The 25394-nt window shown below is 39.2% G+C and overlaps 1 protein-coding gene across 1 annotated transcript in view; it reads left to right on the top strand.

Annotated features, from left to right (window-relative positions):
* Nucleotides 1–25394, top strand: part of gas7b (growth arrest-specific 7b) — a 50080-nt gene that overhangs the window by 20892 nt on the left and 3794 nt on the right. Inside the window, exons 6-13 of the mRNA XM_081392819.1 lie at nt 3769–3858; nt 6727–6842; nt 8603–8677; nt 16174–16252; nt 17257–17385; nt 21367–21490; nt 22969–23048; nt 24635–24733. Coding sequence (XP_081248945.1) covers nt 3769–3858; nt 6727–6842; nt 8603–8677; nt 16174–16252; nt 17257–17385; nt 21367–21490; nt 22969–23048; nt 24635–24733 — 792 coding nt within the window. The remainder of the gene's footprint in view (nt 1–3768; nt 3859–6726; nt 6843–8602; nt 8678–16173; nt 16253–17256; nt 17386–21366; nt 21491–22968; nt 23049–24634; nt 24734–25394) is intronic.

Here is a 25394-nt window from a genome sequence, read left to right as displayed (position 1 = left end):
CATGTATATATTTAAGAAAATTTTAGTTATTTATATATAAAATATTTATATATAATATAAATTGTATATAAATATACAGTATATACATGCACATATTTCTAAAATATAGATGCATTTATATATACAAAATAATTATACACAGCATACACACATATATTATGTAAACAAACTTTTATTTTGGATGCGATTAATCACGATTAATCGTTTCACAGTCCTAAAGTGGTTCAATTTAAAAAAAAATAATCGGCTGCATGCAATGAAATGAAGTAAAATGTTGAAGAACTGTGTTACATTGGCTTAATATAATGAAGAAACAGAAGTGGTAAAATCTGTTGTTTTGAGAGTAACTGCTGGAAGATTATGATGACGGTGCCGTTTACGCTCTCAGACGACAGCTGTCTTTCTCTTTCACTCATCTTGATAGTAAAGTGAATAGTGAAAGCTGAGAGAGGAACTAGTAAGGCCCTAGGGTTGGCATCAGGTCCTCAGAAATCTGAGATCTCCATTTAAACACACACATTGCCATCGAGAGAACTTCCTTTCACATAACTTGGATGTTTGCTGACATAGAGAGCAGATTTATGTGGTTCCCATCATGCCATCAATGACTCAGTCCTGTGTTTCAGACGGTATTATCTTCATGAGAAACGATGCACACACATGCTGAAGACTTGCTCTCTCTCTCTCTCTCTCTCTCTCTCTCTCTCTCAGGAGGATCAGTGTGAGGATCCTGAAGAACTTAAGATCGTTGCGCAACCACGATACTTGCTGTGTTTATCCAGAAAGATCAGATAAACCAGAAGTGAGACAATGGTTGCAATGTGAGGCCAGTTATGTGCATTTCCTCATTCGGCGAAACGTGAAAATATTAGGCAACATGGGGGGTGTTGGTATGAGCACATTGCTGACAACCAAAGGGAAATTTTCATTCTCCAGCAATGCACACGTCAGCATGAGAAATTCCTCTAGTGGTTGGCAGCGTCAGACTCGCATCTATGAAATATGGCTATACTTTGGGAAAAACACAGATGGAAAACGCTGATAGAGAAGAGCAGGGTTTATCTTCACTGTCTGCAGGGACTGAACGTATCATAGGGGATGGTTAAAATTATTTTATTTCTATTATTTATATTTAGAGTACATTTACATGACAATAATTTACTAAAAATTGTTCATGTTTTTCCTTTGCGTTTTCCTCGTTCACACGGATCCATTAAATCGTCAATAATCGCTGTATTCTGCTGACAGGCCAGTAGATGGCGATGTCAATGTGTAAAGAAACATTATGAACACGTGACACACACGGACAGGACGTCAGCGTTTTCACAAATTCATGTGTTTGACATTTACACAGAGACTATAAGTGGTCCCGTTTTCAAAAGATAGTGTTTTCATTGTAAATGAACGTCCAAAATGCATACAAAGTTTTACATTTCTTGTTGATAACGGTTTTGTGTAAACGGTCCGTCAGAGAGTTATAGGCCTACGATATGTGTGGTTTAAGAGTCTTCATAAATAAACTGGTCTAAACCTTCATAAGCGTGAAGAATGAGATGGTCAGTAGGTTTTAGTATACTACCTCTTTGTTTAAAGTCCATCCACAGCTGGTTGTGCTCCAGTGTAATTGCTAAACAGCTGTTTCTCTGAAACACTATCACTTGAACAGTTATTGTACATGTGCATGTAATACAACCATGTTGACATCACATGACCAGCTTTTACCCTTTTATCAAAATAAATTATGGTATGACAAAAATATGCCTGTAAAAATAAGTTTTTCCACTTCTGAAAAACATCCTCCAACCAACAACAGATCAAATCAAATCCATGATTGAGAGTGTGATACAGCATGTAAATAATCAAGTTAATATTGCGTAACTTACATTTCAGTCGCAATATCAGGTGCTTTCATAACGAATCCACTGCAGAATCATGGATGTCTCCGAGCAGCACACAGTGTCAGTGTATCGTTCCTGAATGAATCAGTGTTGTTGAACAAATTAGTTGAATAAATGATTCAATGACTCACTCACAAAGTCAGTCGCCTGTTTCGTTCCTGAATGAATCAGTGTTGTTGAACGAATTGGTTGAATGAATGATTCAATTACTCACTCACAAAGTCAGTCGCCAGGTTCGTTCTTGAATGAATCAGTGTTGTTGAATGAATGATTCAATTACTCACTCACAAAGTCAGTCGCCAGGTTCATTCCTGAATGAATCAGTGTTGCTCAACTAATTAGTTGAATAAATGATTCAATTACTCACTCACAAAGTCAGTCGCCAGGTTCGTTCTTGAATGAATCAGTGTTGTTGAATGAATGATTCAATTACTCACTCACAAAGTCAGTCGCCAGGTTCATTCCTGAATGAATCAGTGTTGCTCAACTAATTAGTTGAATAAATGATTCAATTACTCACTCACAAAGTCAGTCGCCAGGTTCGTTCTTGAATGAATCAGTGTTGTTGAATGAATGATTCAATTACTCACTCACAAAGTCAGTCGCCAGGTTCATTCCTGAATGAATCAGTGTTGCTCAACTAATTAGTTGAATAAATGATTCAATTACTCACTCACAAAGTCAGTCGCCAGGTTCGTTCTTGAATGAATCAGTGTTGTTGAATGAATGACTCAATTACTCACTCACAAAGTCAGTCGCCAGGTTCGTTCCTGAATGAATCAGTGTTGCTCAACTAATTAGTTGAATAAATGATTCAATTACTCACTCACAAAGTCAGTCGCCAGGTTCGTTCCTGAATAAATCAGTGTTGTTGAATGAATGATTCAATTACTCACTCACAAAGTCAGTCGCCAGGTTCGTTCCTGAATGAATCAGTGTTGCTGAATGAATGACTCACTCACTCACAAAGTCAGTCGCCAGGTTCGTTCCTGAATGAATCAGTGTTGCTCAACTAATTAGTTGAATAAATGATTCAATTACTCACTCACAAAGTCAGTCGCCAGGTTCGTTCTTGAATAAATCAGTGTTGTTGAATGAATGATTCAATTACTCACTCACAAAGTCAGTCGCCAGGTTCGTTCCTGAATGAATCAGTGTTGCTGAATGAATGATTCAATTACTCATTCACAAAGTCAGTCGCCAGGTTTGTTCCTGAATAAATCAGTGTTGTTGAATGAATGATTCAATTACTCACTCACAAAGTCAGTCGCCAGGTTCGTTCCTGAATGAATCAGTGTTGCTGAATGAATGACTCAATTACTCACAAAGTCAGTCGCCAGGTTCGTTCCTGAATGAATCAGTGTTGCTCAACTAATTAGTTGATTAAATTATTCAATTACTCACTCATAAAGTCAGTCGCCTGTTTCATTCCTGAATGAATCAGTGTTGTTCAACTAATTAGTTGAATAAATGATTCAATGACTCACTCATTTGTCGCCACCTACTGGCGTAACAATGTAACTGTCTACTGTCTACTGTCTACTAACAATGTAACACCTACTGGCGTAACACAAACTGACTGTCTGAAATACACAAACAGAATAATCAAATTCATGTGCCTGAACTAATGGTGGTGTAATTTCCATTTGGGCAAGGATGATTGTGTTTATGGGTTAGAATCGCTGACTGTTCCCTTGTTTATTTGTCCATATGAGCTGTTAATGACGCTCATTACACTGGACTTAAGTTAATGGTCTTCATTTACCGGAGACTGATGCACTTCTGACTGTGATCTGTTAGTTCAGAGCATGTTCTCCTACAGCTTTGTGTCAGTTTCGGTCCCTGATGATTCTGTCTCTCGTCTCTGTAGATAAACTGCGTGACGTTCCCTCTTCCTCTGCACATGTCTGAACAGCAGCTGCTCAAACCAGACGAGTGGAGCTACTGTGATTATTTTTGGGTAAGAATGTCTCTGAAAAACCACAAAGATTTGGTTGCATAGTTTCAAAAAGCCTCACAAACACAAACACTCACAGTGCAAATGACACATTTTTATACCAACAGCATGAATTTCACAAAACATCTGTTCTGGCTTGTGAACATCCAACTAAATCCTTGTTCCCAACAAACCTGTCACTTCTCACGCTCCGGTGCACACCAATCCTCGCGTGTGTTTGGTGTGTGTGTTGGTGTGTGTTTGATGTGTGTTGTTGACGTGTGTGTTGGTGTGTGTTTGGTGTGTGTTGACGTGTGTTGGTGTGTGTTTGGTATGTTTGGCATGTGTTGATGTGTGTTGTTGACGTGTGTGTTGGTGTGTGTTTGGTGTGTGTTGACGTGTGTTTGGTATGTTTGGCGTGTGTTGACGTGTGTGTTTGGTGTGTGTTGTTGATGTGTGTGTTGGTGTGTTTGGTGTGTGTTGACGTGTGTTGGTGTGTGTTTGGTATGTTTGGCGTGTGTTGACGTGTGTGTTTGGTGTGTGTTGACGTGTGTTGGCGTGTGTTTGGCATGTGTTGACGTGTGTGTTTGGTGTGTGCTGTTGACGTGTGTGTTTGGTGTGTGTTGACGTGTGTTGGCGTGTGTTTGGCATGTGTTGACGTGTGTGTTTGGTGTGTGCTGTTGACGTGTGTGTTTGGTGTGTGTTGACGTGTGTGTTGGTGTGTGTTTGGTGTGTTTGGCGTGTGTGTTTGGCGTGTGTTGATGTGTGTGTTGACGTGTGTGTTTGGTGTGTTTGGCGTGTGTTGACGTTGTGTTTGGCGTGTGTTGACGTGTGTGTTTGGTATGTTTGGCGAGTGTTGACGTGTGTGTTTGGCGTGTGTGTTGACGTGTGTGTTGGCGTGTGTTTGACGTGTGTTTGGCGTGTTGACGTGTGTGTTTGGTGGTGCTGTTGACGTGTGTGTTGGTGTGTTTGGCGTGTGTGTTGACGTGTGTGTTTGGCGTGTGTGTTTGGCGTGTGTTGACGTGTGTGTTGGCGTATGCGTTTGGAGGTGCTGTTGACGTGTGTGTTGGTGTGTTTGGCGTGTGTGTTGACGTGTGTGTTTGGCGTGTGTTGACGTGTGTGTTGACGTGTGTTTGGTGTGTTTGGCGTGTGTTGATGTGTGTGTTGACGTGTGTGTTTGACGTGTGTTGATGTGTGTGTTGGCGTGTGTTTGACGTGTGTGTTGGCGTGTGTTTGACGTGTTTTTGGCATGTGTTGACGTGTGTGTTGACGTGTGTTGATGTGTGTGTTGATGTGTGTGTTGACATGTGTATCCAGGCGTGTGTGTTGGTGTGTGTATCCAGGCGGACAGAAAGGATGCGCAGGGCAGCGCCGGCGTCTCGGGCTTCGAGGTGTTGCTGCAGAAGTGTGTGTGTTGGTGTGTGTTTGGTGTGTGTTGACGTGGGTGTTGATGTGTGTGTTGGTGTGTGTATCCAGGCGGACAGAAAGGATGCGCAGGGCAGCGCCGGCGTCTCGGGCTTCGAGGTGTTGCTGCAGAAGTGTGTGTGTTGGTGTGTGTTTGGTGTGTGTTGACGTGTGTGTTGATGTGTGTGTTGGTGTGTGTATCCAGGCGGACAGAAAGGATGCGCAGGGCAGCGCCGGCGTCTCGGGCTTCGAGGTGTTGCTGCAGAAGTGTGTGTGTTGGTGTGTGTTTGGTGTGTGTTGACGTGTGTGTTGACGTGTGTGTTGGCGTGTGTTTGACGTGTGTTTGGCGTGTTGACGTGTGTGTTTGGTGGTGCTGTTGACGTGTGTGTTGGTGTGTTTGGCGTGTGTGTTGACGTGTGTGTTTGGTGTGTGTTGACGTGTGTGTTGACGTGTGTGTTGGCGTGTGTTTGACGTGTGTTTGGCGTGTTGACGTGTGTGTTTGGTGGTGCTGTTGACGTGTGTGTTGGTGTGTTTGGCGTGTGTGTTGACGTGTGTGTTTGGCGTGTGTTGACGTGTGTTTGGTGTGTTTGGCGTGTGTGTTGACGTGTGTGTTTGGCGTGTGTTGACGTGTGTTTGGTGTGTGTTGATGTGTGTGTTGACGTGTGTGTTTGACGTGTGTTGATGTGTGTGTTGGCGTGTGTTTGACGTGTGTGTTGGCGTGTGTTTGACGTGTGTGTTGACGTGTGTTGATGTGTGTGTTGATGTGTGTGTTGACGTGTGTGTTGATGTGTGTGTTGGTGTGTGTATCCAGGCGGACAGAAAGGATGCGCAGGGCAGCGCCGGCGTCTCGGGCTTCGAGGTGTTGCTGCAGAAGTGTGTGTGTTGGTGTGTGTTTGGTGTGTGTTGACGTGTGTGTTGATGTGTGTGTTGGTGTGTGTATCCAGGCGGACAGAAAGGATGCGCAGGGCAGCGCCGGCGTCTCGGGCTTCGAGGTGTTGCTGCAGAAGTGTGTGTGTTGGTGTGTGTTTGGTGTGTGTTGACGTGTGTGTTGGTGTGTTTGGCGTGTGTGTTGACGTGTGTGTTTGGCGTGTGTTGACGTGTGTGTTGGTGTGTTTGGCGTGTGTGTTGACGTGTGTGTTTGGCGTGTGTTGACGTGTGTTTGGTGTGTTTGGTGTGTGTTGATGTGTGTGTTGACGTGTGTGTTTGACGTGTGTTGATGTGTGTGTTGGCGTGTGTTTGACGTGTGTGTTGGCGTGTGTTTGACGTGTTTTTGGCATGTGTTGACGTGTGTGTTGACGTGTGTTGATGTGTGTGTTGACGTGTGTGTTGACGTGTGTGTTGGTGTGTGTATCCAGGCGGACAGAAAGGATGCGCAGGGCAGCGCCGGCGTCTCGGGCTTCGAGGTGTTGCTGCAGAAGTGTGTGTGTTGGTGTGTGTTTGGTGTGTGTTGACGTGTGTGTTGATGTGTGTGTTGGTGTGTGTATCCAGGCGGACAGAAAGGATGCGCAGGGCAGCGCCGGCGTCTCGGGCTTCGAGGTGTTGCTGCAGAAGCAGCTGAAGGGGAAGACGATGCAGAGAGAGATGGCGGAGTTTGTGCGCGAGAGGTAAACTTCAGATCGCCGAAACGCTTGTCCTTCTACACGTACACTGCCGCTCAAAAGTGTTGCATCGGTAAGATTTTTAATGTTTTTCTGCTCACCAAGACTGCATTTATTTGATTAAAAATACAAAAAAAAAAATGTTTGACAAGTTATGTTTTCTATGTGAATATTTAGTAAAGTGTAATTTATTCCTGTGATCAAAGCTGAATGTTCAGCATCATTACTCCAGTCTTCAGTGTCACATGATCCTTCAGAAATCACTCTGATATGATGATTTGATGATTAAGAAACACATTTATGATTATTATCAGTGTTGAAAACAGTTGTGTACATTTTATTTTTCAGGACTCTTTGATGAATAGAAAGTTAAAAAGAACATTCCTTGATGAATAAAATTGTTGAATCTTTTATTTATTTCCCCCAATAAATAAAATACAAAATCTTAATGACCCCAAACTTTTGAACGGTAGTGTTTAATGTTACAAAAGATTCTATTTCAGATAAATGCTGTTCTTTTGAACTTTCTATTTTATCAAAGAATCGTGAAATAAACATATAAATAACTGTTTTCAACACTGATAATAATCATAAATGTTTCTTGAGCATCAAATCATCATATTAGAGTGATTTCTGAAGGATCATGTGACACTGAAGACTGGAGTAATGATGCTGAACATTCAGCTTTGATCACAGGAATAAATTACACTTTACTGTATATTCACATAGAAAACTGCTGATTTACATTATAATAATATATGACTATTGTACTGTGTTGTTGATCAAATAAACGCAGCTTTGATGAGCAGAAGAGACTTACTTTAAAAACATTAACAATCTTTACACTGATCTAAATATGATAGTGGTCACTAAGATGTTACAACAAACCCGCGATCATGGTAACTATTGCAAAATTGTTGGTGATGTTACATAATATCTTGATATGACAGCTGTTTGTCCTCTTGCCTTGTTTCTGTCACTAAAAACAAAAACTGTACATAACAACGCAGCGAACGCAACTTCCTGTCACTCATTTCCTGTATTTCATTAACAGGATCTTTTTAGAAAGCAGAAAAATGAATAATTGCGTTTGCTTATTTCTCTCTTGCTGTCACATTAACTTTAGTTTTTGATATGCTTTAGTTTGGTAACACTTTACAATAAGGTTCATTAGTTTACATTAGTTAATATATTGACTAACATGAACTAACAATGAGCAATACATTTGTTACAGTATTTATTAATCTTTATTAATGTTAGTTAATAATAATCCAGCTGTTCATTGTTTGTTCATGTTAGTTCACAGTGCATTAACTAATGTTCACAAATTCAACCTTTGATTTTAATAATGTATCAGTAAATGTTCACTAATGAACTTTACTGTAAAGTGTTACCTTTAGTTTTTAATGTTATGGCTCCTCGTGTGATGTTTGTGCAGATGTTCGGATTGAATGACAACAGTAATGTGTGTGTGTGTGTGTGTGTGTGTGTGTGTGTGTGTGTGTGTGTGTGTGAGTGAGTGAGTGAGTGAGTGAGTGAGTGTGTGTAAGTACAGTAACAGTAATGTGTGTGTGTGTGTGTGTGTGTGTGTGTGTGTGTGTGTGTGTGTGTGTGTGTGTGTGTGTAAGTACAGTAACAGTAATGTGTGTAAGGCTCACGGTACGTGAGAAACGTTTCACTCCGAGTCTGGGAAGGAAATGACCTTCGTGTGTGAATGTCAGGATTCTACATCTGCGCTCATGCTTAATGTGTGTGTGTGTGGACAGGATCAGGATCGAGGAGGAATACGCCAAGAGTCTGTCGAAGCTGTCACAGATCCCACTAGCGGCGCAGGAGGAAGGGTACGTCCAAAACTACGACACACACACTCGCTTTCTCACCGAACAGTGAGTTCAGTCGTCATTTACCCTCTCTCGTCAGTCCAGGCCTGTTCCACAAAACACACATCTCAGTGTTTGTGTGGCCTTTCAGTGAAGTATTGGTATGACTTCAGAATAACGCCCGTCAGTAATAAGTGACTCTGCAGGAAGTGATTCAGGACTAATGAGTAGCTCTACATTAACACTTCAGCTTCTACGATTAACTAATGGAAACAAGCTTAACTAATGAGTGAGTAACTCACTAACATACTCATTCACAATGAGTGCGAATGAGTGTAAATGAGTGTGAATGAGTGTGAATGAGTGTGTAAATGAGTGTGAATGAGTGTAAATGAGAGTGTGAATGAGTGTAAATGAGTGTGAATGAGTGTGAATGAGTGTGAATGAGTGTGTAAATGAGTGTGAATGAGTGTAAATGAGAGTGTGAATGAGTGTGAATGAGTGTAAATGAGAGTGCAAATGAGAGTGTAAATGAGAGTGTAAATGAGTGTGAATGAGTGTGTAAATGAGTATGAATGAGTGTAAATGAGTGTGAATGAGTGTAAATGAGTGTGAATGAGTGTAAATGAGAGTGTGAATGAGTGTAAATGAGTGTGAATGAGTGTGTAAATGAGTGTGAATGAGTGTAAATGAGAGTGTGAATGAGTGTGAATGAGTGTGAATGAGTGTGAATGAGTGTGTAAATGAGTGTGAATGAGTGTAAATGAGAGTGTGAATGAGTGTAAATGAGAGTGTGAATGAGTGTAAATGAGAGTGTAAATGAGTGTATATGAGAGTAAATGAGTGTGAATGAGTGTAATTGAGTGTGTGAATGAGTGTGAATGAGTGTAAATGAGTGTAAATGAGTGTGAATGAGTGAATGAGTATAAATGAGAGTGTGAATGAGTGTGAATGAGAGTGTGAATGAGTGTAAATGAGTGTAAATGAGAGTGTGAATGAGTGTGAATGAATATAAATGAGTGTGAATGAGTGTAAATGAGAGTGTGAATGAGAGTGTGAATGAGTGTGAATGAGTGTAAATGAGAGTGTGAATGAGTGTAAATGAGTGTGAATGAGTGTTAATGAGTATGAATGAGTGTGAATGAGTATAAATGAGAGTGTGAATGAGTGTAAATGAGAGTGTGAATGAGTGTGAATGAGTGTAAATGAGAGTGTGGATGAGAGTGTGAATGAGTGTGAATGAGTGTAAATGAGAGTGTGAATGAGTGTGAATGAGTGTAAATGAGAGTGTGAATGAATATAAATGAGTGTGAATGAGTGTAAATGAGAGTGTGACTGAGTGTGAATGAGTGTGAATGAGTGTAAATGAGTGTGAATGAGTGTGAATGAGAGTGTGAATGAGTGTGAATGAGTGTGAATGAGTGTGAATGAGTGTGAATGAGAGTGTGAATGAGTGTAAACGAGAGTGTGAATGAGTGTAAATGAGTGTGAATGAGAGTGTGAATGAGTGTAAATGAGAGTGTAAATGAGTGTGAATGAGTGTAAATGAGTGTGTGAATGAATGTGAATGAGTGTAAATGAGAGTGTGAATGAGAGTGTGAATGAGTGTGAGAGTGTGAATGAGAGTGAATGAGTGTAAATGAGTGTGAATGAGTGTAAATGAGAGTGTGAATGAGTGTGAATGAGTGTAAATGAGAGTGTGAATGAGAGTGTGAATGAGAGTGTGAATGAGTGTAAATGAGAGTGTAAATGAGTGTGAATGAATATAAATGAGTGTGAATGAGTGTGAATGAGTGTGAATGAGAGTGTGAGAATGAGTGTAAATGAGCGTGTAAATGAGTGTGAATGAGTGTGAATGAGTGTAAATGAGAGTGTGAATGAGTGTAAATGAGCGTGTAAATGAGAGTGTGAATGAGTGTGAATGAGTGTAAATGAGAGTGTGAATGAGAGTGTGACTGAGAGTGTGAATGAGAGTGCGAATGAGTGTAAATGAGAATGTGAATGAGTGTAAATGAGTGTGTAAATGAGTGTGAATGAGTGTAAATGAGAGTGTGAATGAGTGTGAATGAAAGTGTGAATGAGTGTAAATGAGAGTGTGAATGAGTGTGAATGAGTGTAAATGAGTGTGAATGAGTGTGAATGAGAATGTAAATGAGTGTGAATGAGTGTGAATGAGTGTAAATGAGTGTGAATGAGTGTAAATGAGTGTGAATGAGTGTAAATGAGAGTGTAAATGAGTGTGAATGGCCCTCATTTATCAAAAGTGCTTACACTAAATTTCCAGCGTACACCCAAAACCACGGTGACTTTGAGATTTATCGATATGGACGTTGGCGTACGGCACGCTCAAATCCTACGCCAGCTCAGGAGGTGGTGTACGCACGTTTTGAGTGCGGGAATGCGCAGAAAAACAATTCCTAACACCACAAAACGCACTGACAAACTAAAAGATATAATATATTATGACCCACTGTAAAAAAACAACAACATAGTAATTATAAACTTCAGTGTTTATTTTTGTGCAACATGGACTTCAATGTTTAATTTGTGTGAATTTACCAAAGCATTTGAATTGTAGGCATATGTATTCCTTAAGTTGCGCGCCTGTGCGCTTTACCTGACGTTTCAAGCCTTGTTTATACTTTCGCCTGGCTCCGCAGCGCGAGTCTCCGCAGACTGCGCGCGCACCTCCCCAAACGGACGAGGCGTTTATACTCGACGCGCTCGCCGTTGTACTATTCTTTGAAACGATGGTTAGGCCAGGGTTAGGCCCGGCAGGTGTGCACGGACTGGGTTTAGTAATGAAAGGCTTTCAATGACCAAAAAAATAATTCAGACTGACAAAATATTAAAAATGCCATTCTTCTTATTTTAAATAATAATACAAATAATAACGAAATTATTCTTCTAAATAACAATAAGCGTCATTAATAATAAAAATCTAGAAATCAATTTTGTTTCTTTCCACTTTCCTGGTTTCGCTTTCTCTTTCTCAAAGAAGTTTCTCTTCTTTGCCGTCTTCCGTGTGTCCATGGCGTAAAATGAGGGCGTGGGGGGAGCGGAGACTTGAATATATAGGGGCGTGTTATTCTAATGACGCTCGTTTTCAGCCCCGGCATTTATCAAGGGCAGGTAGTGCGTACACCAGAATTTCAAAGGTACGCACAGCTTCATAAATCAGGCGATGAGAAGAGTGTAAGCATAATCTTACGCCAATATATACGCCCATTTCTACGCAAGATTGATAAATGAGGGCCATTGAGTGTAAATGAGTGTGAATGAGTGTGAATGAGTGTGAATGAGTGTGTAAATGAGTGTGAATGAGTGTAAATGAGAGTGTGAATGAGTGTGAATGAGTGTAAATGAGAGTGCAAATGAGAGTGTAAATGAGAGTGTAAATGAGTGTGAATGAGTGTGTAAATGAGTATGAATGAGTGTAAATGAGTGTGAATGAGTGTAAATGAGTGTGAATGAGTGTAAATGAGAGTGTGAATGAGTGTAAATGAGTGTGAATGAGTGTGTAAATGAGTGTGAATGAGTGTAAATGAGAGTGTGAATGAGTGTGAATGAGTGTGAATGAGTGTGAATGAGTGTGTAAATGAGTGTGAATGAGTGTAAATGAGAGTGTGAATGAGTGTAAATGAGAGTGTGAATGAGTGTAAATGAGAGTGTAAATGAGTGTATATGAGAGTAAATGAGTGTGAATGAGTGTAATTGAGTGTGTGAATGAGTGTGAATGAGTGTAAATGAGTGTAAATGAGTGTGAATGAGTGAATGAGTATAAATGAGAGTGTGAATGAGTGTGAATGAGAGTGTGAATGAGTGTAAATGAGTGTGAATGAGTGTAAATGAGAGTGTGAATGAGTGTGAATGAATATAAATGAGTGTGAATGAGTGTAAATGAGAGTGTGAATGAGAGTGTGAATGAGTGTGAATGAGTGTAAATGAGAGTGTGAATGAGTGTAAATGAGTGTGAATGAGTGTTAATGAGTATGAATGAGTGTGAATGAGTATAAATGAGAGTGTGAATGAGTGTAAATGAGAGTGTGAATGAGTGTGAATGAGTGTAAATGAGAGTGTGGATGAGAGTGTGAATGAGTGTGAATGAGTGTAAATGAGAGTGTGAATGAGTGTGAATGAGTGTAAATGAGAGTGTGAATGAATATAAATGAGTGTGAATGAGTGTAAATGAGAGTGTGACTGAGTGTGAATGAGTGTGAATGAGTGTAAATGAGTGTGAATGAGTGTGAATGAGAGTGTGAATGAGTGTGAATGAGTGTGAATGAGTGTGAATGAGTGTGAATGAGAGTGTGAATGAGTGTAAACGAGAGTGTGAATGAGTGTAAATGAGTGTGAATGAGAGTGTGAATGAGTGTAAATGAGAGTGTAAATGAGTGTGAATGAGTGTAAATGAGTGTGTGAATGAATGTGAATGAGTGTAAATGAGAGTGTGAATGAGAGTGTGAATGAGTGTGAGAGTGTGAATGAGAGTGAATGAGTGTAAATGAGTGTGAATGAGTGTAAATGAGAGTGTGAATGAGTGTGAATGAGTGTAAATGAGAGTGTGAATGAGAGTGTGAATGAGAGTGTGAATGAGTGTAAATGAGAGTGTAAATGAGTGTGAATGAATATAAATGAGTGTGAATGAGTGTGAATGAGTGTGAATGAGAGTGTGAGAATGAGTGTAAATGAGCGTGTAAATGAGTGTGAATGAGTGTGAATGAGTGTAAATGAGAGTGTGAATGAGTGTAAATGAGCGTGTAAATGAGAGTGTGAATGAGTGTGAATGAGTGTAAATGAGAGTGTGAATGAGAGTGTGACTGAGAGTGTGAATGAGAGTGCGAATGAGTGTAAATGAGTGTGAATGAGTGTGAATGAGTGTAAATGAGAGTGTGAATGAGTGTAAATGAGCGTGTAAATGAGAGTGTGAATGAGTGTGAATGAGAGTGTGAATGAGAGTGTGACTGAGAGTGTGAATGAGAGTGCGAATGAGTGTAAATGAGAATGTGAATGAGTGTAAATGAGTGTGTAAATGAGTGTGAATGAGTGTAAATGAGAGTGTGAATGAGTGTGAATGAAAGTGTGAATGAGTGTAAATGAGAGTGTGAATGAGTGTGAATGAGTGTAAATGAGTGTGAATGAGTGTGAATGAGTGTGAATGAGTGTAAATGAGTGTGAATGAGTGTAAATGAGTGTGAATGAGTGTAAATGAGAGTGTAAATGAGTGTGAATGGCCCTCATTTATCAAAAGTGCTTACACTAAATTTCCAGCGTACACCCAAAACCACGGTGACTTTGAGATTTATCGATATGGACGTTGGCGTACGGCACGCTCAAATCCTACGCCAGCTCAGGAGGTGGTGTACGCACGTTTTGAGTGCGGGAATGCGCAGAAAAACAATTCCTAACACCACAAATCGCACTGACAAACTAAAAGATATAATATATTATGACCCACTGTAAAAAAACAACAACATAGTAATTATAAACTTCAGTGTTTATTTTTGTGCAACATGGACTTCAATGTTTAATTTGTGTGAATTTACCAAAGCATTTGAATTGTAGGCATATGTATTCCTTAAGTTGCGCGCCTGTGCGCTTTACCTGACGTTTCAAGCCTTGTTTATACTTTCGCCTGGCTCCGCAGCGCGAGTCTCCGCAGACTGCGCGCGCACCTCCCCAAACGGACGAGGCGTTTATACTCGACGCGCTCGCCGTTGTACTATTCTTTGAAACGATGGTTAGGCCAGGGTTAGGCCCGGCAGGTGTGCACGGACTGGGTTTAGTAATGAAAGGCTTTCAATGACCAAAAAAATAATTCAGACTGACAAAATATTAAAAATGCCATTCTTCTTCTTTTAAATAATAATACAAATAATAACGAAATTATTCTTCTAAATAACAATAAGCGTCATTAATAATAAAAATCTAGAAATCAATTTTGTTTCTTTCCACTTTCCTGGTTTCGCTTTCTCTTTCTCAAAGAAGTTTCTCTTCTTTGCCGTCTTCCGTGTGTCCATGGCGTAAAATGAGGGCGTGGGGGGAGCGGAGACTTGAATATATAGGGGCGTGTTATTCTAATGACGCTCGTTTTCAGCCCCGGCATTTATCAAGGGCAGGTAGTGCGTACACCAGAATTTCAAAGGTACGCACAGCTTCATAAATCAGGCGATGAGAAGAGTGTAAGCATAATCTTACGCCAATATATACGCCCATTTCTACGCAAGATTGATAAATGAGGGCCATTGAGTGTAAATGAGAGTGTAAATGAGTGTGAATGAGTGCGAATGAGTGTAAATGAGTGTAAATTAGTGTGAATGAGTGTGTAAATGAGTGTGAATGAGTGCGAATGAGTGTAAATGAGTGTAAATTAGTGTGAATGAGTGTAAATTAGTGTAAGTGTGTGTGTTCTCTTGTAAATCAGTCTTGCAGGGCTCGGTCTCAAGCGCTCAGCACATGTGCGAGTGTGTTTCGGGCTGATAGAGAAGGCTGATTGTTTGACACACACAATGTGGAGTGTGTCACGAGAGCCGCCCACAAACACACAATCCCGCCATTCTTTTGCCTCAGACCCGTCGTGTTGTCGCTTGTAATGTCTATTGTTTTCTTGGCCGGCTCCTACGTCTGTGCTCGCAACCTCTCGTTTATTCCAGAATTTACTGCTTGTGTGGCTGAAAATCCGGCAGAAATCACAGTTGCTGAAGTGCAGGTCGTGACCTCTGACCTTCAGGCTCCGCATGACTGGGAGAATCATGTGCAGTCAGTGCGTGTGTTTAACGAGAAGGGAATGGCGTCTTTAAACATTACTGATCATTCTGCTGTCTGTCTATATATATATATATGGTGGTCGGTAAGATAAAAAAAATAAAAAATACTTATAATCATCAGGGACGCATTAAATGGATCAAAAGTGACAGTAAAATCAGTAACTCTTTAGTATGGGGAACATATTCACTATTAACTATGATTTTCGACTTAAGTAAACTCTTAATTACTGCTTATTAATAGTCAGTAATGTAGTTGTTAAGTTTAGGTATTGTAGGATTGAGGGATTTAGAATAAGGTCATGCAGAATAAGGCATTAATTTGTGCTTTATAAGTACTAATAAACAGCCAATATCCTAGTAATATGCATGATAATACGCAACTAGTTAATAGTGAGAATTGGACCCTAAACTAAAGTGTTATCTTAACGTCTTTTATAATGTTAAAAAATATTATAAATGCTCTCTATTCATCAAAGAATCCTGAAAAATAAAATGTATGACAGTTTCCACAAAAATATGAACTGTTTTCAACACTGATAATAATATTCATAAATGTTTCTTGATCATCAAATCCTCATCAAATTAGAGTGATTTCTGAAGGATCATGTGACACTGAAGACTGGAGTAATGATGCTGAACATTCAGCTTTGATCACAGGAATAAATTACACTTTACTATATATTCACATAGAGAACAGCTGATCTGCATTCTACATCTGTAAATCTCACTCGTTTGCTGTTGTGTTCTCAGCACACTGGGCTCCGCTTGGGTCCAGCTGAAGAAAAGCCTGTCAGACGAGGCAGAAGTTCATCTCAAGTTCTCCTCTAAGGTAAAGCTAAACATTCACACACACGAGAGAGTTTTCCGGGGTCTCACAGCTGGACTGAAGGAATGCTTCACTCTCGGATGAATATATGAGAGCAGATGTTACACACACTGCAGTTTCAGCATCACTATCACAGACGATACAAACTAAAACAACAAACCCTCTGGAGCTCGTCTGTCAGTTTGACAGAAAAAGTTTACGTTTTTTTATTTTTGTTGAATTTTTTACTTCATTGTAATGGTACGAAACTTGGTAAAGGTTTTGGCACTTGCTGTGTGAACACAAATAAATCATGGATATGATTCATAAAGGTTAAATGGTCCTGAAAACAATAGTCACACTTGAGCTCCTCGCGGTCAGAAACGAGCGCATTGGAAATGAATGAGACGAGTTTCCTCTAGTGGAAGCGTTTGGTACTGCAGCCGAACTACATCTCACTGAAAGATCATTTATTGAGATATCAGGCTTAAATTTTGAACACAACTTGTTTAGATTTATGGCTTTGATTTTCTTGCAGTTTTAGAGTAAAATGTGTTTTTGAAAATATAAAATTTCATATAAAAATTGAAAATAGTATTATTGTACCTTTTTCAACAATACACGTAAAATTCTGTAACTTTTTTCAAGTTCACTTTTTTAAACTTTTCTCACTTCAGCAATAATCTGCCAAGTGTCGTCTTTGAAAAGAGATCAGACTTCAGTCTGTTTAAAGCATTCAAGATTTACCACAGTTTAAGCTGGAAATTTATTTTTCAGGTCTATGCTCAAAAAGTGAATAAATGGATTATAAATACAGCGTAAATATAATTTAGTACCACAAAATCCCCTAAAAATACAAAATATTACATAAAAAACATTATCGAACTAAAATAGAGTACATTCCTTTCATTGACAAAAAAATAGTCAAAATAGCACCAGTGGGTTGAGAGGGTCTCTTACACTTCTGGGTTTAGTTTCTCACAGTCTTCATCCGTCTCTAATACGGTCCCTGTCTGAAACCTCTTCAGCTCCAGAGCGAAGTGGAGAAACCTCTGCTGATATTTCGGGAAAACTTCAAGAAAGACATGAAGAAGTTTGACCACCACATGTCTGATCTGAGGAAGCAGCTGGCCGGCCGGTACGCTGCTGTGGAGAAGGTATTATATCAGATTATATTCATATCTCTGTGTGTATGGATGAATATGGGGCCATATTTCAACGACTGGCTCAGCTCTTCTAAAGTTACAGGGATTTTTCTCATGCTTTATTAAAAGGAGTGGACCGTTTCCGTCTCTGGAGCCCGATGGGTTCCTATAAATAACCTCATGACCTTCACAACAATGAGCTTCTCATGCAGCCTCGACTCAACAGAACCCTTCATCGCCATCTTTTAAAGGGACAGTGCGCTCAATCATGCCATCCGTCATCGGCGAACGCTATTGGTTCTCGCACATCTTGTGATCAATCGCAGTGTGCCGACTTTGAACATACACCTGCAAATATAGTACCATACTGTTTACAAGTTGTAAATAAAACAGAGATTATTGGAGTACGTTTTTATGGAAGCTTTTTTCTGACACGGAATTAAAAACAGGGAATTGCCACGATCTCACAATTCTGACTATTTCTGGCAACTCTGACTTTATATCTCACAATTCTGACTTTATATCTCACAATTCTGACTTTATATCTCACAATTCTGACTTTATATCTCACAATTCTGACTTTATTTCTCACAACTCTGACTTTATTTCTTGCAACTCTTCTCACAACTATGACTTTATTTCTTGCAATTCTGACTTTATTTCTCGCAATTCTGACTTTATTTCTCACAATTCTGACTTTATCTCAAATCTGACTTTATATCTCACAATTCTGACTTTATATCTCGTAATTCTAACTTTATTCCTCGCAATTCTGACTATATCTCACAATTCTGACTTTATTCCTCGCAATTCTGATTTTATTCCTCGCAATTCTGACTTTATATCTCACAATTCTGACTTTATTTCTCGCAATTCTGACTTTATCTGACTTTATTTCTCACAACTCTGACTTTATTTCTCACAATTCTGACTTTATATCTCACAATTCTGACTTTATTCCTCGCAATTCTGACTTTATATCTCACAATTCTGACTTTTATTTTTCGCAACTCTGACTTTATCTGACTTTATTTCTCACAACTCTGACTTTATTTCTCACAATTCTGACTTTATTTCTCGCAATTCTGACTTTATATCTCACAATTCTGACTTTATTTCTCGCAATTCTGACTTTATCTGACTTTATTTCTCGCAATTCTGACTTTATCTGACTTTATTTCTCACAACTCTGACTTTATTTCTTGCAATTCTGACTTTATCTCAAATCTGACTTTATTTATCTCAATTCCAAGTTTATCTTGCAATTCTGACTTTAGTCCTCGCAATTCTGACTTTATATCTCACAATTCTGACTTTATATCTCACAATTCTGACTTTATTCCTCGCAATTCTGACTTTATATCTTACAATTCTGACTTTATTTCTCGCAATTCTGACTTTATATCTAACAATTCTGACTTTATATCTTACAATTCTGACTTTATTTCTCGCAATTCTGACTTTATATCTCACAATTCTGACTTTATTTCTCACAATTCTGACTTTATCTGACTTTATTTCTCACAACTCTGACTTTATTTCTCACAATTCTGACTTTATTTCTCGCAATTCTGACTTTATCTCAATTACAAGTTTATCTTGCAATTCTGGCTTTATTTCTAACAATTCTGACTTTATTTCTCGCAATTCTGACTTTATATCTCACAATTCTGACTTTATTTCTCACAATTCTGACTTTATCTGACTTTATTTCTCACAATTCTGACTTTATTTCTCGCAATTCTGACTTTATTTCTCGCAATTCTGACTTTATCTGACTTTATTTCTCACAACTCTGACTTTATTTCTTGCAATTCTGACTTTATTTCTCGCAATTCTGACTTTATTTCTTGCAATTTTGACTTTATCTGACTTTATTTCTCACAACTCTGACTTTATTTCTCGCAATTCTGACTTTATTTCTCGCAATTCTGAATTTATCTGACTTTATTTCTCACAACTCTGACTTTATTTCTCACAATTCTGACTTTATTTCTCGCAATTCTGACACTATTTCTCGCAATTCTGACTTTATCTGCCTTTTTTCTCACAACTCTGACTTTATTTCTTGCAATTCTGACTTTATTTCTCACAATTCTGACTTTGTTTATCTCAAATCTGACTTTATTTTTCACAACTCTGACTATTTCTTGCAATTCTGACTTTATTTCTCACAATTCTGACTTTATCTCAAATCTGACTTTATTTCTCACAACTCTGACTTTATTTCTCACAATTCTGACTTTGTTTATCTCAAATCTGACTTTATTTCTCACAACTCTGACTTTATTTCTCACAATTCTGACTTTATTTCTTGCAATTCTGACTTTATTTCTCACAATTCTGACTTTATCTCAAATCTGACTTTATTTCTCGCAATTCTGACTTTATTTTTTGCAATTTTGACTTTATCTGGCTTTATTTCTCACAACTCTGACTTTATCCTTGCAATTCTGACTTTATTTCTCGCAATTCTGACTTTATCTGACTTTATTTCTCACAATTCTGACTTTATCTGACTTTATTTCTCACAACTCTGACTTTATTTCTCACAATTCTGACTTTATTTCTCGCAATTCTGACTTTATTTCTCGCAATTCTGACTTTATCTGACTTTATTTCTCACAACTCTGACTTTATTTCTCGCAATTCTGACTTTATTTCTCACAATTCTGACTTTGTTTATCTCAAACCTGACTTTATCTCTCGCAATTCTGACTTCATCTCTCGCAATTCTGACTTTATTGCAATTTCCTTTTAATTTTTATTCTGTGGTGGAAACAATCTTCCATGACACGATTTCAATCTTTTATACTTAAAAATGTCACATTTAACTCGGAGGGCCCTATTTTAACGATCTAAGCTCATGGTCTAAAGCGCAGGGCGCACGTTCACTTAGGGCGTCCGAATCCACTTTTGCTAGTTTAACGACGGGAAAATGGTCGGCGCTCCCGGCGCTGGTCTAAAAGGGTTGTCCCTATTCTCTTAATGAGTAATGGGTTTGTTTTGGGCGTAACGTGCGTTAAACCAATCAGAGTCTCGTCTCCCATTCCCTTTAAATGCCAGTTGCGCTCGCATGGCAGATTCGCTATTTACATGACGGAATCTGATAGTGGAAAGACCGAACGCGTCTCAGAGCGCAAACGGATCTGCTCGTGCGCGAGGTCAAAGTGCACAACAGATCATCTACGGGACAAGCCGGATTCACCATATCTTTATGTGCATAATAATAATCTTTTACATTGTAATCCTGTTATTTTAAATATTTGGCATGTGTGTGTGCTGCTGTGCGTCCCTGTGTGTGTAATAAGCAGAGTGTACGCGTGTTGTGGACCCGCCTATGGGCGCACATTACTAACGCGCTCATTAAATAAAAAAAATATTGCGCCATTGACTTTAGAGCAGGTTCAGTCGGTCAACGGCTCAGTCTATTTCTGTTCCTCACAATAGCAACGCTCCAACAATGCGCCAGAACACACACTCGTTCTCAGACCAGCAGCCCATGGGCCACAGATGAGCGCTAATGCATTTGCTATTTAAACAACGCGGCGCAGGACGTGAAAAACTAGCGAAACACACTTGCGTCGCGCTTGGCGCCGGGTGTAAGATAGGGCCGATGTGTTTCTAGCCGATTCTGTGTAATAATCAGTTTTTTCAGCGTATGACATGAGTGCGAGTTACTGATCACAGCGTTTTCATTTTTGACTGAACCCTTTCAGGAACAGTATAATGTAAAAATCGAATTATTTGAATTGTCCAGATGGAGGAAATTGAATTATCAGGGTTAATTTATCATCAGAAATCAATCCGAAAAGATATTTATCTTTGAAGTTCCTTAACCATCCACATCATCGTACAACGACAGGTTTAATTTATTCAAGAGCGTCTGGATCTCAACATGCGATGCCAGATGTCTCTGAACATCTGTAGATGCAGTGTGAATAAAACACATCATGCTCATCTCATCTCTCATATTCTCGTGTGCTTTATAAGGCCCGTAAAGCGCTCTCCGATCGGCAGAAGGATCTAGAAGTGAAAACCCAGCAGCTGGAGATCAAACTCAGCAGTAAAATGGAGGAGGACCTGAAGAAAGCGCGCAGAAAGTCCACACAGGCCGGTCAGTTTCCTCATCACAACACACCTCACATCTGTCCAACCAATCACAGTGAAATACACAACTATCACATGATCCGCTTCTATAGATGAAGCCTTGACAGTTCCATCACTGTAAAAAGTCATCAGTTCACTTAACTTAAAAAAATTGAATAAACCTATTGCCTTAAAATTATTAAGTAAATAAACTTAATGCTTAATTAAAAAAAAAGTTAAGTTATGATAAGTTTAATTAAGTTAAACAATTTGACAATTCCACATTACTTATTTTTTTTGATTAAGCATGAAGTTTATTTACTTCATAATTTTAAGGCAACGGGTTTCCTAAATTTTTTTAAGTAAAGTCAACTGATCACTTTTTACAGTGATGAAGAACCTTTCCTTCATAGTACAGTTTAAATGTTTATCTTTGGAAAAATGTCTACGGTTTCACATACTATTTCTAAACTAGTGTGCCACATCAAGTGTACACTGTGAGTGTTCAGGAAGCAGTAAGCAAACATTCCACCCTGAACACACAGCCATTCTGTCTGGAGTCGGAGAGGAAAGTGTGTGTTCGCTGACATCTAGTGTCAGACTGTGGTAATGCGGTTAAAGAGAAGTGTGTGATGCTGTTCTGTTCTGCATGAAGCATGCCGTTTTATTTCTTACTTTTAAATATATAATATTAATACATTGACAATGTATGCTTATGTTACTAAAAAATATCTACTTTGTATAGAAAACTGAAAGTGTGTTAAATAAGAGAGAATCAACAATCATCGGCTCATTCAAGAGAACTAGAGTGACCTAACTGACTTTAGAAAGCAGAAACAAATACATCTTATATCATATATTATATAAAACAAATGTAAATGTTCATGTTTGGGTTTCCATGTAAACATCAATATTAACAGTTAATATTTACCCTCTTCTGTTTTCTTCTCACAATTCTGACTTTATTTCTCACTATTCAGACTATTTCACGCAATAACCTTGAGAAAGTGTGTGATGACCTTGATGAGTGTGTGATGACCTTGATGAGTGTGTGATGACCTTGATGAGTGTGTGATGACCTTGATGAGTGTGTGATGACCTTGATGAGTGTGTGATGACCTTGATGAGTGTGTGATGACCTTGATGAGTGTGTGATGACCTTGATGAGTGTGTGATGACCTTGATGAGTGTGTGATGACCTTGATGAGTGTGTGATGACCTTGATGAGTGTGTGATGATCTTGATGAGTGTGTGATGACCTTGATGAGTGTGTGATGACCTTGATGAGTGTGTGATGACCTTGATGAGTGTGTGATGACCTTGATGAGTGTGTGATGACCTTGATGAGTGTGTGATGACCTTGATGAGTGTGTGATGACCTTGATGAGTGTGTGATGACCTTGATGAGTGTGTGATGATCTTGATGAGTGTGTGATGACCTTGATGAGTGTGTGATGACCTTGATGAGTGTGTGATGACCTTGTGTAACTCCTGCTCTGATCTCAGGAGACGAGCTGATGCGATGTGTTGACCTCTACAATCAGTCCCAGTCCAAGTGGTTTGAGGAGATGGTCACCAGCAGCCTGGTAAGACTGAGAAACACACACACACACACACACACGTGATGCAGATCCTCACAGACACACACACACACACACACACACGTGTACGGATGATTCTTCAGATACACACACTTCTGACTGAAGTGTTCAGTTAGATAAAGCCTTGGACAAAAATAAAAAAGAAAGTGTCAAGTAAAGATGCATAATAGAGATTCTCTCAGATCATGATGTAAAATTGTACGGGTTAGAGTTTTGGGGGAATGGTTGGATTATGGTTAGAGTTAAAGTTAACAGTGTAACTACAAATGTTAAAGAGGACCTGTGATTCAGTGTGTGTGTGTGTGTGATGTTGCTGTGTGATCATGAAGAAGCTCCAGCTCTTCTCTATATCAGAGTCAGTGTTCCTGAACTCCTGAAACGCCTCCATTGTATCTTGAGTTTCTTCTGGGAACGAACACGTCACAATATTCCTCATTATAATAATTCATGCGCAGAATAAAGGGGCGGGGCCTGGTTGAGTTAGTTAGTAGTGTGTTAAACTGCCGGTTATGGTAAGGGGCGGGGCGTTTCCCAAACACACTCGAAGCGCTCGACCAATCACAACACACTGCTCCAGCCGACCAATCAGAGCACAGTGTGCTTTTCAGGAGGAGGGGCTTCATAGAGACAGGAAGTAAACAGAGCGTTACTGATTTAAATTCAGATCTATAAAAGAGGGATGTGATAGGTTAAATATATAATTAAGTGCCCCTATTATGGTTTTTAGGAAATAACCTTTCATATAGTGTGTTTTAAAGCTGTTTACGAATATAAAATCACTGCCAAGTTCCAAAGCTCTGATAAATTAAGCTTTTGACTCCCAAAAGAAAGAAGTGATTCTGAACTGAATTGAGTCGTCAGTAATTCAGTCTCACTTCCTGCTGAACCGGTTTGTAACTAATTTGCATGAATGGTCTTGATTGGCTGAGCAGCGTCTCTTAGCTCCGCCCATAATCACTGTCGTGTATCTGAGACTGGAAGAGTTTGGTTCGTGTTGTTCGTGTCGAGAAGACGCTGTTTCTGCTGACAAAGCAAATCCACTCTGATGAGATTGATACGGTAAAACCCACGCCATCGTTACTGTTCGTATCACTGTGATCAAGAGCTGAGACTCAGATATGATAATGAGCGCCTGGTGTCTGACCAATCACAGCAGAGCAGCTCTCAGAGAGGCGGAGCTTAGAGAGACTGAATCTCCGATGGAAGCGTTTCAGACACTGAGAGGAAAGAGCTGATGTGCAGTGGAGATCATGAGGAGATCTGTGTTTCTGAGCTTGAATGTAAACCTGTTACAGGACACTCTAAAACAGCATTAGGAACATTTACAATAGCATCACAGAGGCGGTTTAAAATGGAACAACATGAATGTATATAAGTAAATTGTATTAAATGATTAAGTAATGCAACCTAATATACAGTAGTCAACATTTGAAGTGGATTAAAACCTTAATTTATCAAAGTTATACATGAACTTTGAACAATACCCGTTCTTGTCTTAGGACAACTTTGATGAACGTTTTTGATCCACTTGAAGTGTTGCCGACTGTATTTAACTGTTGTGTGTTCCTCAGGAGCTGGAGCGTCTGGAGGTGGAGCGCGTGGAGATGATCAGACAACATCTGTGTCGGTACACAACGCTACGCCACGAAACCGACATGTTCAACCAGGGCGTGAGTTCACACACACACTCACTCTCACACACACACACTCACACTCACACACATTCATGAGGTCTAATGCAAATCATGAGTAACAAACAGTGTTGTGTGTAACTCATTACAAGTAACTTGAGTTATGTAATCAGATTACTTTTTCAAGCAACTAGTAAAGTAGACTGCAAAAAATGCTTTTCTTGCTTTGTATTTTTTTCCAGTCCAAATATATAAAAATTCTTAAATCAAGAAGCTTTTACTAGATAAATAAAATGACATAAGTAATTCTATCTTGTTTTAAAAAAATAACCAAATTATCTGCCAATGGGGTAGAAAAATAATCTTGTTTTCCACTTGAATTAATATTTTTTTTCTTGTTTTCCATTTGAATTAAAAAAAAATTTCTTACCCCATTGGCAGTAAATGCTTCTTGATTTAAGAATTTTAAGACTGGAAACAAGGCAAACATACTAAGCAAGAAAAAGGACTTTATTGGTGAAGTAAGTGTTGAAGTTGTAAGGTTTGTTTGAGCGGCGCCCTCTGCTGTACACACGTGAATTGACACTTCCTTCAGCCTGAGGCTCATTTTTGGTGTGAAAAGGTCTTTACATTTGCCTAAAACAGCACTTTTTTGTTATAAAACGCCCAAACCAGGTGAGAAAAAGTAACGCAAAAGTAA

The sequence above is a fragment of the Scardinius erythrophthalmus genome (assembly GCF_964197995.2).
Source record: "Scardinius erythrophthalmus genome assembly, chromosome: 18".
NCBI lineage: Eukaryota > Metazoa > Chordata > Actinopteri > Cypriniformes > Leuciscidae > Scardinius > Scardinius erythrophthalmus.
Note: the sequence above shows the minus strand (reverse complement) of the source record. Positions and strands in the feature narration are given on the sequence as shown.